The sequence below is a fragment of the Chanodichthys erythropterus genome, chromosome 3, assembly GCF_024489055.1.
Source record: "Chanodichthys erythropterus isolate Z2021 chromosome 3, ASM2448905v1, whole genome shotgun sequence".
NCBI lineage: Eukaryota > Metazoa > Chordata > Actinopteri > Cypriniformes > Xenocyprididae > Chanodichthys > Chanodichthys erythropterus.
The window spans coordinates 3,292,366-3,310,585 of record NC_090223.1 but is presented as its reverse complement, the minus strand read 5'-3'; the positions used below and the strand labels follow the sequence as shown (position 1 = coordinate 3,310,585).

At 39.6% G+C, this 18,220-nt stretch overlaps 1 protein-coding gene and 1 pseudogene across 7 annotated transcripts in view; both read left to right on the top strand.

Annotated features, from left to right (window-relative positions):
* LOC137015226 (uncharacterized) overlaps positions 1-18,199 on the top strand; it is a 48,272-nt gene extending 30,073 nt beyond the window's left edge. For 4 of the 7 annotated variants that reach the window (XM_067380064.1, XM_067380056.1, XM_067380046.1 and 1 more), the window contains 7 exons: positions 7,264-7,398; positions 8,321-8,404; positions 8,680-8,778; positions 8,926-9,006; positions 10,637-10,732; positions 16,695-16,793; positions 17,411-18,199. In XM_067380064.1, the coding sequence (XP_067236165.1) occupies positions 7,264-7,398; positions 8,321-8,404; positions 8,680-8,778; positions 8,926-9,006; positions 10,637-10,732; positions 16,695-16,793; positions 17,411-17,535 (719 nt within the window). In that variant the 3' untranslated portion in view covers positions 17,536-18,199. Of the gene's footprint in view, positions 1-1,887; positions 2,912-7,263; positions 7,399-8,320; positions 8,405-8,679; positions 8,779-8,925; positions 9,007-10,636; positions 10,733-16,694; positions 16,794-17,410 lie in introns of those variants that run through there. The other 3 variants (XM_067380073.1, XM_067380082.1, XM_067380100.1) reach the window with 2 other exon arrangements.
* Positions 1-18,220, top strand: part of LOC137015311 (zinc finger protein 729-like) — a 343,783-nt pseudogene that overhangs the window by 310,900 nt on the left and 14,663 nt on the right.

Below are 18,220 nucleotides of genomic sequence, written 5' to 3'. Positions count from 1 at the left end.
CAGAGCAAATGAGAATCATGAGGTCAAAGGAACTGCCTGAAGAGCTCAGAGACAGAATTGTGGCAAGGCACAGATCTGGCCAAGGTTACAAAAAAATTTCTGCTGCACTTAAGGTTCCTAAGAGCACAGTGGCCTCCATTATCCTTAAATGGAAGACGTTGGGATGACCAGAACCCTTCCTAGAGCTGGCCGTCCAACCAAACTGAGCTATCGGGGGAGAAGAGCCTTGGTGAGAGAGGTAAAGAAGAACCCAAAGATCACTGTGGCTGAGCTCCAGAGATGCAGTCGGGAGATGAGAGAAAGTTGTAGAAAGTCAACCATCACTGCAGCCCTCCACCAGTCGGGGCTTTATGACGGAAGCCTCTCCTCAGTGCAAGACACATGAAAGCCTGCATGGAGTTTGCTAAAAAAACACCTGAAGGACTCCAAGATGGTGAGAAATAAGATTCTCTGGTCTGATGAGACCAAGATAGAACTTTTTGGCCTTAATTCTAAGCGGTATGTGTGGAGAAAACCAGGCACTGCTCATCACCTGTCCAATACAGTCCCAACAGTGAAGCATGGTGGTGGCAGCATCATGCTGTGGGGGTGTTTTTCAGCTGCAGGGACAGGACGACTGGTTGCAATCGAGGGAAAGATGAATGCAGCCAAGTACAGGGATTTCCTGGACGAAAACTTTCTCCAGAGTGCTCAGGACCTCAGACTGGGCCGAAGGTTTACCTTCCAACAAGACAATGACTATAAGCACACAGCTAAAATAACGAAGGAGTGGCTTCATAACAACTCTGTGACTGTTCTTGAATGGCCCAGCCAGAGCCCTGACTTAAACCCAATTGAGCATCTCTGGAGAGACCTAAAAATGGCTGTCCACCAACGTATACCATCCAACCTGACAGAACTGGAGAGGAACTGAAATTAGGAATGGCAGAGGATCCCCAAATCCAGGTGTGAAAAACTTCTTTCCCAAAAAGACTCATGGCTGTATCAGATCAAAAGGGTGCTTCTACTAAATACTGAGCAAAGGTTCTGAATACTTAGGACCATGTGATATTTCAGTTTTTCTTTTTAATAAATCTGCAAAAATGTCACCAATTCTGTGTTTTTCTGTCAATATGGGGTGCAAAAAATGAACTTAAATGATTTTAGCAAATGGCTGCAATATAACAAAGAGTGAAAAATTGAAGGGGGTCTGAATACTTTCCGTACCCACTGTATAATCAAAAAATTGACAAAAAATAAATCAAATTGACAATAAATGTCATGGCCCTTTAAAGAATGTGAATTGAAATAATAGCAGTAAATCATCAGGTAAAGTCATTAGTTTACCAAATCTTTAGTTTATTCAGTCTCAGGCTATCGAGTGATTTAAAAACAAGATTCTCCTTGTGCAGGATACTCAATTATTCATGATAACACACCATTTAAAAAAAATATATAAATATTAATTTAGTTCATTTTATTAATATTAATAATATTAATTTACTATCAGTAAATTAATATTAGTTTACTATCAGAGCAACCTGGGCTCTCATAACACCTGAGCAGTGCCACAGACTGATCGACTCCATGCCACGCCGCATTGCTGCAGTAATTCAGGCAGAAAGCCCCAACTAAGTATTGAGTGCTGTACATGCTCATTCTTTTCATGTTCATACTTTTCTGTTGGCCAAGATTTCTAAAAATCCTTTCTTTGTATTGGTCTTAAGTAATATTCTAATTTTCTGAGATACTGAATTTGGGATTTTCCTTAGTTGTCAGTTATAATCATCAAAATGAAAAGAAATAAATATACATATAATATACAAAATATAATATACAAGTTTCACTTTTTGAATGGAATTAGTGAAATAAATAAACCTTTTGATGATATTCTAATTATATGACCAGCACCCGAATAGGAATCTTGCTAGAGAGGCCATTCTGCTTCAAGTGTAACTAAACGAGCCAATGCAAATTGGCATGCAATCATATGCAGCAGCTGCTCTCCTCGCAGCGCAGATATTTAATGAGCAGCAGGTACCTTGCATCTTCAGCTTTTCGCACAGCACAGCAGCGAGGTTGAGTCCTCTCTTTTTCTCTCTTTTGTGTTTGTGCTTGCCTTTTTGATCAAAAAAACTGTTTTTTCAGCTTGAAAAGGGCTGTTCTCGTGGCCAATACGGTGCGTTAAAAGCCGTTTTGACAGTCAGTAAGAGTGTTCAAAGAGAGGAGTGCACATGACAGGCTGCACACAATCCCTGTCTGTGTTGCGGCGGCTGTTCCCCTGCATGCTTCAGCACTTTTAAAAGAGTAAGTCCCTGAAAGAGTTTACAGTGCTTTCCAGTGCTGCTGGTCAGACCCCTTGTTTCTTCGAGCAGGAGTGCCCCTAGAGCAGGTGTCTCGGCATGTTCACAGATGCCTCTGCCACCAGCTGAGGTGCCACGTACAACAGGCATGCAATATCAGGGGTTTGGACAGGCCCCCAACTGCATTGGCACATCAACCATCAACTGCCTCGAGTTGCTTGCAGAGCCACCTGAAAGAGCCATTACAGGGCAAGCATGTACTGGTCCGCAAGGACAACACTGCGATCTTTGCGTACGTCAACCGCCAAGGTGGTTTATGCTCCCATCGCATGTCACAACTTGCCCGCCATCTCCTCCTTTGGAGTCAGAAGCATCTGTGGTCGCTTCACGCCATTCATGTTCCTGGTGAGCTCAACCGTGTGGCCGACAAGCACTCAGGAGTTGCTTCCAGGAGAGTGGCAACTCCACCCCCAGGTGGTCCAGCTGATTTGGAGAGAGTTCGAAGAGCCTCCTGTTTGCCACGCCAGAAACCTCTCACTGCCGGTTGTTGTACAGATACACTGACACACAGTTGGCCCTGGGGCCTTCACAAATATGTGTTTCCCCCAATGAGTCTACTTGCACAGGCCTTGTGCAAAGTCAGAGATGGGGCACCCTTTGACACCCTCATCCACACCTCTGAAAACTCCATGTCTGGTCCCTGGACGGGACGCGAAGGTTCTAGGTGACTTACCCCCGAGGTACTTAACACCATCACTTCGTCACGTGCACTGTCTAAAAGATGTACTTATGCCTTGAAGTGGAACCTTCGGGCAACGAATTGTGCCTAGAGTTCAGGCCGAGCAACAGCCACGTGGTACTGAGACCCCAGCCTGGCTATGTGCCCAAGGTTCCTACCACTCCCTTCAGGGATCAGGTAGTGAGCCTGCAAACGCTGCTCCCGGAGGAGGCAGACTCAGCCCTGGCTTTGCTCTGTCCAGTTTGCGATTTGCGACTGTACATAGATAGAACTCAAAGCCTCAGGACGTCAGACCAGCTCAGTGTCTGTAACGGAGGCCAGCAGAAGGGAATGGCTATCTCCAAACAGAGGATTGCCCACTGGATAATGGACGCCATTGCCTTGGCTTACCAAGCACAAGGCATGCCCTGCCTGGTCAGGTTGCATGCTTACTCTACAAGAGATGTTGCATCCTCCTGGGCGCTGACTTGTGGCACCTCACTGACAGACGTTTGTAGAGCTGCGGGCTGGGCAACACCTAACATGTTTGCTAGATTCTATAGCCTTCGTGTCGAGCCGTGTTCTCTCCTCAGGTCAGAGGAATGGAGAGGCCTCGGCTTAGTGTTGGCTTGCTGCGCATACATGTGCTTATTACTCCAGAGAGTCCCTACAAGGCAGACACCGTTGAGTCCTCCAATCTCCCTTCGGCAGTCAGATGTGACGGAGTGTCTGGCGCCAGGCCTAAACTCTGTTGTATCCTTTAGAACCAGATTTAGGCTGGGTACCATATGTGTGACCCTACAGGGATCCCATATGTGTAGTTCCACAGTTGCTCCTAAACAAAGCCTGTGACTTTCCCTCTGGCAGAACCCACCTCTCTTCAGGACTTAGTACAGTCCTATCGGGTTAGTCCATATGTACTTTATACGTTACCAAATAACTTCTTCTAGGAAGGATGTGGCTTCTGAAGTGTTCCTTTCCTAGCGAAAGGGTATGCTTTCTCAGTGTTATCCAATATTCTCACTGAATGGGTTTTTGGGGAACAGCAGTGATCGACACTCTCTGTGTTAACCCTGTCCCACCGTCCTTAGGCAAAGGGGTTTAGGTGGCTTGCAACAGAGCGCTGGAAGGGAGCTGCTCCTGTGGCGCTTTGGTAGGGATTCCTATTCGTCAGTCTGTCCGACGAGAACATCTCGGGAACCCTTGTTCCCTGAAGGAGGGAATGGAGACGTACATCAGGTCGCCACAGTCACTGTACCCCGCTGATGCTGCTGCCTAACCTGTTTGGCTCCTCAACAAAAACCTGAAGATGCAATGCACCTGCTGCTTATTACATATCTGCGAGGTGAGCAGCTGCTGCATATGATTGCATGCCAATGTGCATTGGTTCATTTAGTTACTCTCAAAACAGATTGGCCTCTCTAGTGAGATTCCTATTCGTAGGTCTGTCCAACGTACGTCTCCGTTCCCCCCTTCAGGGAACGAGGGTTACCTATGTAACCGAGATGTTATGTGAAATAGCTTCTTTTAAAAATAGCAGTATATAAAAATGCAATTTTATGATCCTTTTTTATTTTAAAAAATATTAATCATTTAGCAGATTTTGCAATTCAATAAAAAATCTGTTAATCATGAATCAAATCTGATCAAGTCTGCTCAACCACTGTAAGATAATGCTGATGATTTTGCTTCCATATCTTTATGAGAAATATTATGTGATCAGGAACCAGCATTAGTGAAATCACAGCTCAACAAATCACTAATCTGAATCTCTTTTGTTTAGTTTTTCTTTTTAATGCATGTATCCATGCATTTATTTAATTATCTGAGTAGAGACACATTAAATGTTTATAAAGATAATTCTGATGATTGTCATTATTAATGATTGTCATAACGAAACCTAGCCAATCAGATGGCTGATACTTTTCGCACATCCCGCACACGTTTGACTTTACAACACACAAACACACACCTTTATATATTCTCATTCTTTCTTGCTTTCACATTATGACATGACTGTACACACACATACAGTAGATTAATAATTTTTAAAAATAATTTTAAAAATTATAATAACGACATTAATAAGCACCCTCTCATGGTATGCAGAGTGCGTAGAGTTGTCTGACCACTATGTTTTTATTGTATTTCATTGTGTTTTATTGCAATGTAAATTGTGTAATTAGATGGTTTTGTTAAATTGGCTCTTTTTCCACACACCCGAAATGACATTACAGATAGTTCATGTTTAAAACCAGGCTCAAAATGAGTAAATGCTCTCTAAAATAGCTACACTTGGTCTAAATGTTTGCAAAAAAGGCCTAAAAGTACTGAGTAGGGATGGAGAAATGAAGCCACTTTAATCTTTGAAGCTTCTCTCTGATTGTTTAGGGAAAGTTATTTGAATATTTGAGTTATCTCATCGAAAAACTAAATAGTAAGTTGTGATTAGTATTTTATTACAGTGTATAATTAATGAGATTTATTATCAAGATATTTATTACTAGTCTTTATTACAGTATTCTTTAGTTGAATACATTAAATAATGATTGAATTCATACTGAATTACATTCATTTGTGTTTATTTACATTTTACTTTCATAATGTAGATAAACTGAGTCAGTATTTTGTCATAATGCCTACATAATTACTTTAATGTGTGTAATATTAAGTGGTCATTTGGTCCCCCTCTAAATAGTGTTAAATAACACTGAAGCAGAGTTAAAGTTAATGAGATAATTAACCAATTAATTAAGTGATGATTGAGCATTAGTGATGAACACCTGCTCTTAACAAGCAGAATCACTGGAAAAAAAGGGAAACACAACAACAACTGACTTCAGCCACAGCCTTAGATGAAATCAACTGAAGATAAAAAGTGTTTATTCTCTGAAGATCTGATTAAACAACTCCACAAACAGCATTACCAGCTTCAAATATTAATAACCAGATTTACTTTATTTTCTCATGTGTACAGAAGTACTTACTGAGAATTGACAGAGGTTTAGATGTTGTTTTATTGGTCAAGAAAACAAATGGTGCCACCATCATGGAGATCAGCGTTTGCTTAGGTTGGGCTTTTTATGGTAGATTTTTCTCTGCAACAATGCATATACTGTTATAAAGCAGTGAGGTCAGTGTTTTATAGTGAGCAGATATTAGCTGCTTTTATATGATATAGTAATTGTGAGATTGCCTGATTGCATCCAAAGCAACTGGATTTTGGTTTTGCATTACCAACTCTGTGAAAGCATGAGAAAAAGTGTTTCAGCAAACAGATATATGGAATAATTTAAAAACCATGTAGTGCATAAAAAATGTTGAACTACTGCATCACTTTGACACACACAGACATCAAGAATCAGCATATGAATCACAACAATGGTGATTAAAAATGCTTTACGTTGCAATGCATGCTATGTATCACCATAGGACAAAACTTCCATCATGCACTGCAGTATGAATAATTATTGTCACCACTGTCTAAGCCTGAGTGGTAATAGTTGCTCATTTTCAGCATTGAAGCATTATGGTGTCGTTTGTTTGGAATTTTTTTTTTTTGCAATTTTGTAATGCTGAAAATACCTCTTTGTGCATTTGAAATGCATTTATTTTAAGCAGAAAATTTAAACTGATCTGCTCCTTCAGTCTTTTAATTCAGCAATGTACAAGTGTTTGCTGTGAAACACCATAGCTCAAACGCAAATAATCTTAAAGACGTAAAAGGGTCAAGAGCCCAACTAAAACAAACCCTGACCACCATGATGGTGGCATCATTTTTTGACCAACAAAACATCAACATCTAAACCGCTGTTAATTCTCAATAAGAACTTCTTTAGATGTGGGACAGAAATAAAGTCAACCTGGCTGGTAATAAGTGAAACAGACGTTTTAATCAGATCTTGAGGTATTTAATGTCTTTTATCATCTTTAGTTGATTTCATCTAAAGCTGTGGCTAAAGTCAGTTGTAGTTGTTGTTTCTCTTTTCTTCAGTGATTCTGCTTGTTAACAGCAGGTGTTCATCATTAATGTTCAATCATCACTTAATGAATTGCTTAATTATCTCATTAACTTTAACCCTGCTTCACTGTTACATTAACACTATTTAGAGAGGGACCATATGTTCTCTAAACAGAGTTGATCTAACCCTTGGGATTTTACTGTGTACTTTTTTGTTTATCATGGTATTAATTTAAAATCAGATCAAACATTTGGATGGATTTATTTATTTATTAATTATTATTATTTTTTTCCTTATACAGCATTGGTTAAATCAATTGGGAAGTTAAGTCAACAGAACATTAATATATTCTGGGTTCTGGGTAATGTAAGCTTTGATGTTCTGCCTTCACTACAATTCATCCTCCTGTTTTATGCCTTTGGATCTGCTAGAGGAGGTGAGTTTACATTTATGAACTATTTACATTCATTTATGAGTAATAGTGCAAGAAAACATTATTCAACTGTATTAAAATCATATCAAGAAAAATCTGTGGAAACTTTCCTTTTGTGTTCTAGACATATTGTTCTTTACATATTAAAATATATTGATGTGATTAATTAATTAATTACAGTTTATATTAGGGTGTAAGAAGAAAAAGAGAAGGGGTTTTATAACACACCTTTTAAATATTACAGTATCTTTAAAGTGTGTAGCATTTATTTTAACAAGTTCATTTGATTACGACAATTAATTAATGTTCACACTGATGTCCATGTTATCTATTAATGTTAAAACTTACTCTTCGAACTTGACATTAATTTAGTTTATGAATATGTAGTAAATAAAAAAATTAGTGCAAATAAAAAAAAATTGCAAAACAACATAAGAAAAAAACAAAAAAAATCTATGTTTACACTTGGTGTCTTTTTTGAAGCTACTAGCATCTGTTTTACATTACTTCTGGATGCGTTTATAGAAACAGCATACCTCGAGTAAGAAAGGTTTGGGTTAATCAACCAAGAGTTCAGGGTATGTCTGACAGTAAGTTAACCTTGCTTTCTGTGTTTTCCCTATTTGTTGTTCGTGGAACTGTTGTTTAATGCGACATTACGTGATCAGGAGCTCTATATCATCAGGACTGTGATTGAATCACATCTGTGCTAACATCTGCTGCACATGAGATGTTGCCCATATATAGCCTATATTATTCAGCTGTGCTCCTCATTCTCCTTATTTATCCTCAAGTTTTGAAATGCTGAAAAATAAAACCATTTTCATCTTACAAGCAGAAGTGAATCTGACATACTGTAAATATGATGAGTGATGGATATCTTCTGTGAATCTCATTATTATTGTAATCAATCTTCTGTTTTCAGGATTCATCATTATTGCAGTTTTACCATTGTTTCTCACAGTAACAAGATGTGATTGGGACAAAACATGTGTTCGGATAATGGGCTGTAAGTGTTTGATTAATTATGATCTGCTCCTGATATAAACACTCATAACTCATCATAATGAGATCAATATTTTGCTCATGTCATTATGAATGTCTGATCTTTACAGATTTTGAGTGAGAGTAGAAATATTTCCAGTGATTTCATAATAATATGTGTTCAAATGTTTTGAACATTTGTGAGATGATTATATATTTAGGATCTTATTTTTATTCAGTCAGTGTCAAACACAGAAATGCTCTTCTTTTTAAACTAATATTATTAAACATGTTTTTCAGGTTCATCTTCAGTCAGGAGATCAGTGTATTTAACTCTCATGTTATTGGTCAATGCTGTAATGGTCTGTTTCTACATCATCGCTCTGGAAAATGAAAAGGGTGCGATAATCTAAAATTATATATCTGAAATATCTTTCTAGTATATCTTAAGCTAAATTGTACTATACATGTTATATGTCGGTCAGTTAATGAACACTTTACAGAAACCGTTACCATGACGATGATGATGTGTTTGTTCATGTTCAGATCGTGTGGGATGGGCCTGCATGATTGCATTTCTTCAGTTACTCTGGACAGTGATAAACTTCACTTGGTCATTTGATTATGGTACAGTATCAATCATCTGATCATCTTCTGCTATCAGCTCTAGTTTATTCTCTTCTGAAGAGAGATTGAGTCTCTACACTGTACCATTATCATAAAGACTGTAAAGAAAATTATACAGTAAAAACCTGTTAACAGTAAGTTCCTTTACTATATACAGTGAAAAATTTTGTTATCTGTTTGAGTAAAACTGTTTGATTAAAAGGTCTGATTCACTTATTACTAACCAGGTTGACTTTATTTCTGTCCCACATCTAAAGAAGTTCTTATTGAGAATTAACAGCGATTTAATTGGTCAAAAAATGATGCCACCATTATACCAAAGTATAATGCCACCAAAGTAATTTGCTTTTGAGCAATTGCAATGGTGTTTCACAGCAAACACTTACATATTGCTGAATTAAAAGACTGAACGAGCAGATCAGTTTGAATTTTCTGCTTGAAATGCATTTCAAATGCATAAAGAGGTATTTTCAGCATTACAAAATTGCAAAAAAAAAAAAAAAAAAAAAAATCCAAACAAATGGCACCTTATTGCTTCAATGCTGAAAATGAACAACTATTACCACTCAGGCTTAGACATGAAAACAGAGCATACAATCCTCAACAGTGGTGAAAATAATTATTCATACTGCAGTGCATGATGGAAGTTTTGTCCTATGGTGATACCCAGCATGCATTGCAGCGTAAAGCATTTTTAATCACCATTGTTGCGATTCATATGCTGATGTTTGATGTCTCTGTGTGTCAAAGTGATGCAGTAGTTCAACATTTTTTATGCACTACATGGTTTTTAAATTATTCCATATATCTGTTTGCTGAAACACTTTTTCTCATGCTGTAGTTTCACAGAGTTGGTAAAGCAAAACCAAAATCCAGATGCTTTGGATGCAATCATGCAATCTCACAATTACTATAACGTCATATAAAAGCAGCTAATATCTGCTCACTATAAAGCACTGCTTTACAACAGTATATGCATTATTGCAGAGAAAAATCTAACATAGAAAGCCCAACCTAAGCAAACACTGATCTCCATGATGGTGGTGCCATTTTTTTCTTGACCAATAAAACAACATCTAAACCTCTGTCAACTCTCAGTAAGTACTTCTTCTACACATGAGAAATAATATTTACTTCATCAGCTTGTGGAGAAGCTGCTAGTCATAAACATTGAACTTTCTCGTCACCTCCTGTGTTTTATGGTATTTTAGTTCTGGTATATTAACATTATACCAGTTAAGGAAATACAGGTTTTACTGTAAGTTTAAGTTAAATCCATAATTCCTGAAACGCCACAGCTGTATGTTTTTTTTTTTTTTTGTGGTGAAGTTGCACCCTCAGGTGCTGTTTTTATAAAATTTCATTGTAGATGAATAATGAAAGACATTATTATTCTACAGAATATTTTTGTATAATTTATTATTTATTATTAATTTCAAACTTCAAACAGACTAATAATCAGATTTAGAAAGATGTAAAAAATTTTTTTTTTTCCTGTAGTGGTTTTTAATGTGGTTTCATCTGATCTAATGGTGATATTAACTGTATTATTTGATCTAATGGTGATGATATTGACTGTATTATTTGATCTAATTGTGATGATATGAAACTGTATTATTTGATCTTCCAGATTTTCCCCATCTTGTTCCTGTGTATGTGTTTGGATCAGTCGGTGTTGTTTTACTGAACTCTGTTGCTCTGATGACTGAACTGATACTGAAAACAGGTGAGCAAACACTTCAACATCAGTAATATATCTGTATATAAACCATGAACTTTACAGTAAATACATATTATAATCTAATACAGAATGTTAATCTGAACTGTGTGGTAAACTCTCACTGTGAAGCAGTGAGATCAGCTTCATCTTAAAGTTCCCTTTCAGTCAGTCACTTTTGACGTACGTCAGTAGTGACTGACGAATTGGGATTTCGCTAGAGAGCCCTATCAGCTTTGAGTGAAACTAAACAAGCCAATGGATTTGGCATGCGATATTTGAATAATGCGCACTGCCCCCGCCAGGTGGGTATAAATAGGGAAGCGGATGCAATCGCACTCTGTCTTTCGCTTCAGAGCCAACCTGTTGTGTTCCTGCTATTTGACTAAGAGTGACTTCTCAAGCCTTTGAAGAGCCTTTTTTTCGTCGTGCTGGTGTTAAGGCACCCTACAGCAAAGCCACGAGCTTTCACAAGCTATTATACAGCTTTCAGCTGCTGTTTTCACAGCATTGTTTTCTGCCCTGCTGGTTTGCGATTTGGGCCAGTTCCTCTGTGAATGTGACTACCAGGCGATCAGTGTGTACCTGCAATCACATTGCAGCTGTTTCTTGTGTGCTTCAGCACAAAAGAACAAGAGCTAAAGAGCTAAATGTTTCCACAGATGCCTCTTCCACTGGGTGGGGAGCCACGTATAATGGGCATGCAGTGTCGGGTCTGTGGACGGGGCCCCAACTGCATTGGCATATCAATTGCCTTGAGTTGCTAGCAGTACGTCTTGCACTGGGCCACTTCAAGGAGCTGTTGTCAGACAAGACTATTGCGTATATCAACCATCAGGGTGGTCTACGTTCCCGTCGCATGTCGCAACTCGCCCAAGAGGGTAGGGGACCTGCACACATTTTCGAATCGTGCCTGGAATTCGGGCCCAGTGACTCTCACGTTATCTTTAGACCCTGGTCTGGATATGTGCCCAAGGTTCCTACCACTCCCTTCAGAGATCAGGTAGTGAACCTACAAGTGCTGCTTTCGGAGGAGGCAGACCCAGCCCTGGCTTTGCTCTTTCCCATCCGTGGTCTGTGCCTATATGTGGATAGAACGCAAAGCTTTAGGACCTCAGATCAGCTCTTTGTCGGTTACGGAGACCAGCAGCAGGGAAAGGCTGTCTCCAAGCAGAGGATGGCCCACTGAATAGTGGACATCATCTCCTTGGCTTATCAGTCCCAAGACATGCCTTCCCCGCTCGGGTTAAGAGCTCAATCCACTAGAGGAATTGCCTCTTCCTGGGCGCTGACGCACGGCGCCTCGCTGACAGGTATCTATAGAGCTGCGGGCTGGGCGATACCCAACACATTCGCTAGATTCTATAGCCTTCGTGTATAACTGGTATCTTCCAGTGTACTCGCTTCCAGTAGCCGGTAACACGAAGAAACCCGTTCTAGTGTTGGCTTGCTATGCCACTTCCGCCCCCTGGGCCAGATACGTGCATCCATTGCTCCAGTAGAGTTCCCCGCTTGGTGAATCCTGTCGAGTTCCTCCGCCTCCCCTTGCGGCTCGGACATTGAGAAGTGTCTGATGCCAGGCCAAACGTCCGTCTCCAACATTGATGTCTGTGCCATATGTTGTGACCCCTCCACCTGACTGGTCCCATATGTGTATTGTCCACGGTCAAACTCCCTACGGTGAGCCAGTGTCTTTCCCTTAGCAGATCCACCTCTGCTGTCACCTGTCAGATGAGTCTAGGCTGGAGCCATCCCACGGACTCCACATATTTCCACGTAATTCCTCTCCTGCAGGGTAGATTGTGGCCTCTGCAGTGTCCCCTATGGGTTTGCTTCCCCAGTATTGTTTAAGTCTTACTGTAGTAGAACATCATTAGACTCTCTCAGTGTAAGCCCCCTTTTCTGCCCACCAGGTGCGCCGGGTGGCTGGAGCTTACGCTGGGCGCTGGAAGGGGTCAGTAACTGTGGCGTTTTATTTGGGATCCCAATTCGTTAGTCACTACTGACGTACGTGATCAACTGAAAGAGAACGTCTCCGTTACGTATGTAACCCTCATTCCCCGAAAGAGGGAACAGAGATGTACGTCCCGTCGGCACAGTTCCTGTGCCTTCGCTGTAGTGCAGACTCTAGGTTGTCTCCTCAGCAAAAAACAGCGTGCGATTACATCCGCTTCACTATTTATACCCACCTGGTGGGGGCAGTGCGCATTATCGTAAATATCGCACACCAATTCCATTGGTTTGTTTAGTTTCAATCAAAGCTGATAGGGCTCTCTAACGATATCCCAATTCGTCGGTCACTACTGTCTCCATTCCCTCCTTCAGGGAACGAGGGTTACATACGTAACCAAGACATTATTACTCTTATTTCCATTCACATATTGTATGAAAGCCCAATGATGCCCTCTGGAGGTATCTTTATGTATATGCATTTTTTATTATTGTCTGGACAAGTCAAGACATGTCTGTATCAGTATTAAGTATATAGGAAAACTGACTTGTTCTTTGTGCCAGATATTGGACTGCATGTTTGTTGTTCCTGTGAGTGAATAAACAATCATTGTTTTACATTCTAAGCTGTTCAACTTAAATAATTTGTACATTTTGTTATTGTCAATTTTAAACTGTACTAGTTTAAATAATATTTTGAACAATATGTATAATTTTATTTACTGTTACTACTGCTGTGTATAATGTTGATTTTCTTCTTGCCTTTTGTAATACTGTTTATATCAGCAAACTTATATTGTATTGTAGTTATATATATATATATATATATATATATATATATATATATATATATATATATATATATATATATATATATATATATATATATATACAGGACTGTAGCCTCAGGGGCTTCAGGACATCCTCAGCCACACCAAGCACTGTATCCTCACACTCTAGTGGCATCCCCAGCACCTCATCCAGTTCCATCTCATGCCCTTCCAGCTCAGGCAGCAATCTATAAACCTCAAGCGCAGACTCCCAGACTAGAGATATTCTGCCTATGGTGTTCCAAAACCCGTCATACCAACCTTTGAAATGGCGTGAGAGTAACTTTGCTGTTGGCTATTCATTAGATTGACCAATGCCATTTTGAGCAGTGCACTTAAGTGAACAGTACAAGTTTTAAGTGCTCCTAGGTCACTTAAAGCTTCCCGGTATTTTTCAGCTTGCCAAGGTGTATATGCACGATCCCCGGCTGTACACAGCTGTACAAGCACTGCAAAATAAATATGGTCAACCACGCCAGCTAGTCCCATATGAGTTAGGTGCCATACTGAATGCTCCTGCTGTAAAGTTTGGAGATGCTGAAGCTTTTGATGACCTATCCATCCATTCATTGGTAGGGATGCTCAAAACACTAGAGTTTCAACCGTATTGTCCTTATTGCAATAATAAGGACCATTTCCTGAACTCTTGCTCTAAATTTAAGTTACTAACCACAGAGCAAATAATGAATTGGATAATGGAAGGAAAACAGGGTTGTAAATGTGGAAAGGCACATGCTACAGACCACTGCACTCTGAAGCGGGGATGCAAGACTTGCAAAGAGCTGCACCTTACCATTCTCCATGAAGCAGCCTTGCAAACACAAAAGAGTGATCTTCTGGTCAATGTTTCCCCTTCCCAGGTGTGCTTAGATCATCCCAATCGATCTCCAAAGGTGATGCTAATGGTAGTCAAGGCTCTACTCCATCACAGAGATAAAGCCATGGAGACGTATGCAGTGTTAGACGATGGCTCTGAGCATAGCATAATACTTCCACAGACTGTGGAACAGTTAAACCTTAATGAAACACTCAGCCTACGTACAATACGTCAGGATGTACTTCACTTAAATGGACCATCTGTTTTCCTCTTTGTGTCAACTTTAAACAGACAAACTAAGAAGTTCCAGATTAATCATGCCTTCACTGCAGAGAATCTGAGACTGTCTGAACACTATCCAGTAGCTGCTCTCCAACGCATATATGCCCATATCCGGTCCTTACCATTGCCACAGATTGAGCGAAAACAGCCCTTGATGTCAGACATGCCTCACATACTCTTGCCAGTCCAGCCCATACGAATGAGACCTCCTAATGCACCCATAGCTGTTCACATTAGATTCGGTTGGACTGTCCAAGGCCCTGTTGGGAATAGCCTGCTCCTTGTGACCAATAATGTCTGAACACCTCTATATATACTCAGAATGCTGAGCTTCTTAAGAATGTTGAGGTAGATTGACACTCTACCTTACATTAACGAAACAACAGCCCCTTGTTTCAAACAGGACCAGCACACTCTCACACTACTCAAATCCCACACTACTAGAGTAGAGGTAGACTGCATTCTACAATATACCACTTCTTTGCTCAGAGGTCCGAACGCTAACACCCTTAAAGCCCCAAAGGAAACAGTATTGGCATCCCTCCGCAGCACTGAACAGAGACTTGCCAAAGACCCAAACTTCTCTGAGGCTGGCTATGTGAAAGAAATCTCCCCTCAGGAAGCTGAGAAGTCCACTGAATCCTGGTACATTCCACACCGTATGGTGAAACACAATGGCAAAAAAAGGGTTGTGTTTAACTGTTCTTTCCAATATCAGTGTCAGTCATTAAATGAACACCTTATTCGTGGTCCGATACTTGGTCCATCTATTCTTGGAGTTCTGCTTCGGTTCAGACAGCACACCGTTGCTGTGAGCGGAGATGTGAAAGGTATGTTTCACCAAGTTCACCAAAAAATAGGACGACGAACTGAAAAGAGATGGGGAATAGTCTTCAATTGTATGACCACCTGTTGCCTCCATCTGGATCTACTTGAGAGTTTCAACACTGATGCCTTCTTGATGTCTTTATGGAGATATATAGCTAGAAGGGGCAAGCCTGTTCTCATTGAAGTGGAAGGCATCATGAATGCTAAGCCTTTAGGCTATGTATCATTCGATATCGCAGACCCAGACCTAATCACACCTAACATCTTGCTCATGGGTCACCATGACTCCTCTCTCCCACAGTTAATGTATGACTTAAGCAATCTTTTGGGAACCAGGAGGTGGAGGCATAGTCAAATACTTGCAGACTAATTCTGGGCTAGATTTATTAATTACTACCTGCCAAGTCTTCAGGAAAGACAATGGCAAAGGGACAATGACAAACTCAGGATTGACCAAGTAGTGCTAATCATGGACCCACAACTTCCATGAGCCCTCTGGCTAGTGGGCAATGTGGCCCGTACCTTCTCTGGACAAGATGGATGAATAAGGACAGTTGCGGTTCAGGTTCAAGAACTTATGTTAGACTGGTGGCCCAGTTGATCCCAATTCCCAAGCTCGTGGATGATGACAACTTCAATCCTGCCACTTAGGAAGGGCTTTCTACCATGTTCAAATGTTCAGAGTAACATTTGAGGGCAGCTGTGTATGAAAGCCCAATGATGCCCCCTAGAGGTATCTTTATGTATATACATTTTTATTATTAAGTTAACATTTTACATTCTAAGCTGTTCAACTTAGATATTTTGTACATTTTGTTATTGTCATTTGTGAACTGTACTAGTTCAAATAATAATTTGAATAATATGTATAATTTTATTTACTGTACCACTGCTGTATATAATGTTATTTTTTTTCATGCCTTTTGTAATACTGTTTATATCAGCAAACTTATATTGTATTTTGTTTTCTCTGTTCATTATAGACCACACATACCCCTATTGGTGAATGCCTGTAATATTTCAAACATGCAGCTATAATTCGAATAAAATATTTTAAATGGGACCTTCTCTCTCGCTCCAGTTTCTCTAACTGGAAACTCCTACCACCATTTCTACTAGTGTCTAAACGAACCATATATTAATTTACCATATATTAATCTAGTGTCTAAACGAACCATACATATATTAATTTGGAGCAGTCATAAGCCTTATAATCAGCTGTTCATGCTGTAAATAAATTCCTGTTGTTTCTTTTCATCCTCAGTTAATGGTGAAGGTGCAGTTGGAGATCTGAGGATCGTCGTCTTTTCTTCTGAATTCATCTTCACTTTAATTCTGATGGTTTTAATGGTATTTGAACCCTGTGAGTATAACCTGAACTTAAAGACATTTAAATTAATTACATTCACTTCAGCTGTTTTGATGCCTCTTATATTTGTTTAAGGGATTTTCATTTAAAAATATGACTACATATGTGACCAATCATCTGTCTTTTCAGGGATTAAATGATCAGTTTTGTGTTTTGATGATTGAATCTCACATGTGTGTTTATTGACTGTGATCTTCAGTCTAATTCACTGACAGCTGCTCACAGTTTACAGCAGAAAAACACTCAATATATTACTCATTCACAACCAGCATTTTACTGCTATTTATTGCGGTCTTTGAGGGCATCATTTCATAAAGATATTTCTGCTGTTTTTATAATGATTGTGACTCATTGACTCATTCTAAAACTGAATTAAACTGAAGCACTTGATCTTCAACACTCACTGAACACAATTGAATTCATTCAGATGTATCTAGACTGGATATATAGAGCCAGAGCACTCATGGTGTGAGTAACCTATTGGAATTGCTACGTTTATTATTGAAGGTTTATTTTTCTTTGTTTAAACCAGGACTCATCTATTATCGGATGTTTTTTGAATCTGAATAATCCTGTAAATCTCTTTTTCCTTCTCTGTCTCTGACTCACAGGGATCAAACCATGTCTGGAGTCATGTCAGGTTAGTGTCATATTTAATGTAAATCAGATTTTATTAATTCACTTGATGTTAAAGGTGCACTCACTAAAGTCTTCATACAGACACACATCACTGTAAAAATATGTATTTATATAAATTAAAAGATCTTGTTCAGTACAGCTCTGTTGAGGTGTTTCTGAGATAAAGTGAGCAGTATTCAGCTGGTCATGTGATCTCAGTATGGCCACCATGAGCCGAGAGAAAACACCTTATGTGGAAGAAACAGTTTCTTCCCGACTCTACATCATTTAAACTGGATTTGTCAAATGTGCTATTCTTTACTTTAAACGTGGACAGAATTACTGACTGCACCTTTAAATAAGTGTCAGAAACACATTTAGTGTAGATCTGAGTAAATTAATGTCTTGTCGTGAACACAGAAGTCAATAAAGTCTCGTCGAACTGCAGCCACTGGATCACAGAATCAGGAATCTCAGGTCAGTGTCAGAATTATGGATGATTTCACTTTTCCAGAGATTATGTGTTTCTCAATTCTGCTCCTGGAGAACATCAGCACTTTATCTGACACAAACCACTTCAGATAATGACAGACATGTTCGCTTCACTTAGTTTTGTCGTGGTCATGAGATGTTAATGCATGGGAATTGGCTGCCTATAGCAACATTCAGATGAAGTCCATCACTGAAGCTTCAGAGCATGTATTGAGTACACAGAACAGTTTCTCATAAAGATCGGTGCCAGAGCGCATATCGTTTTCAGAGAAACACGTGTTCAAGGAAAAACAAAGCCTCACTTTCTTTCT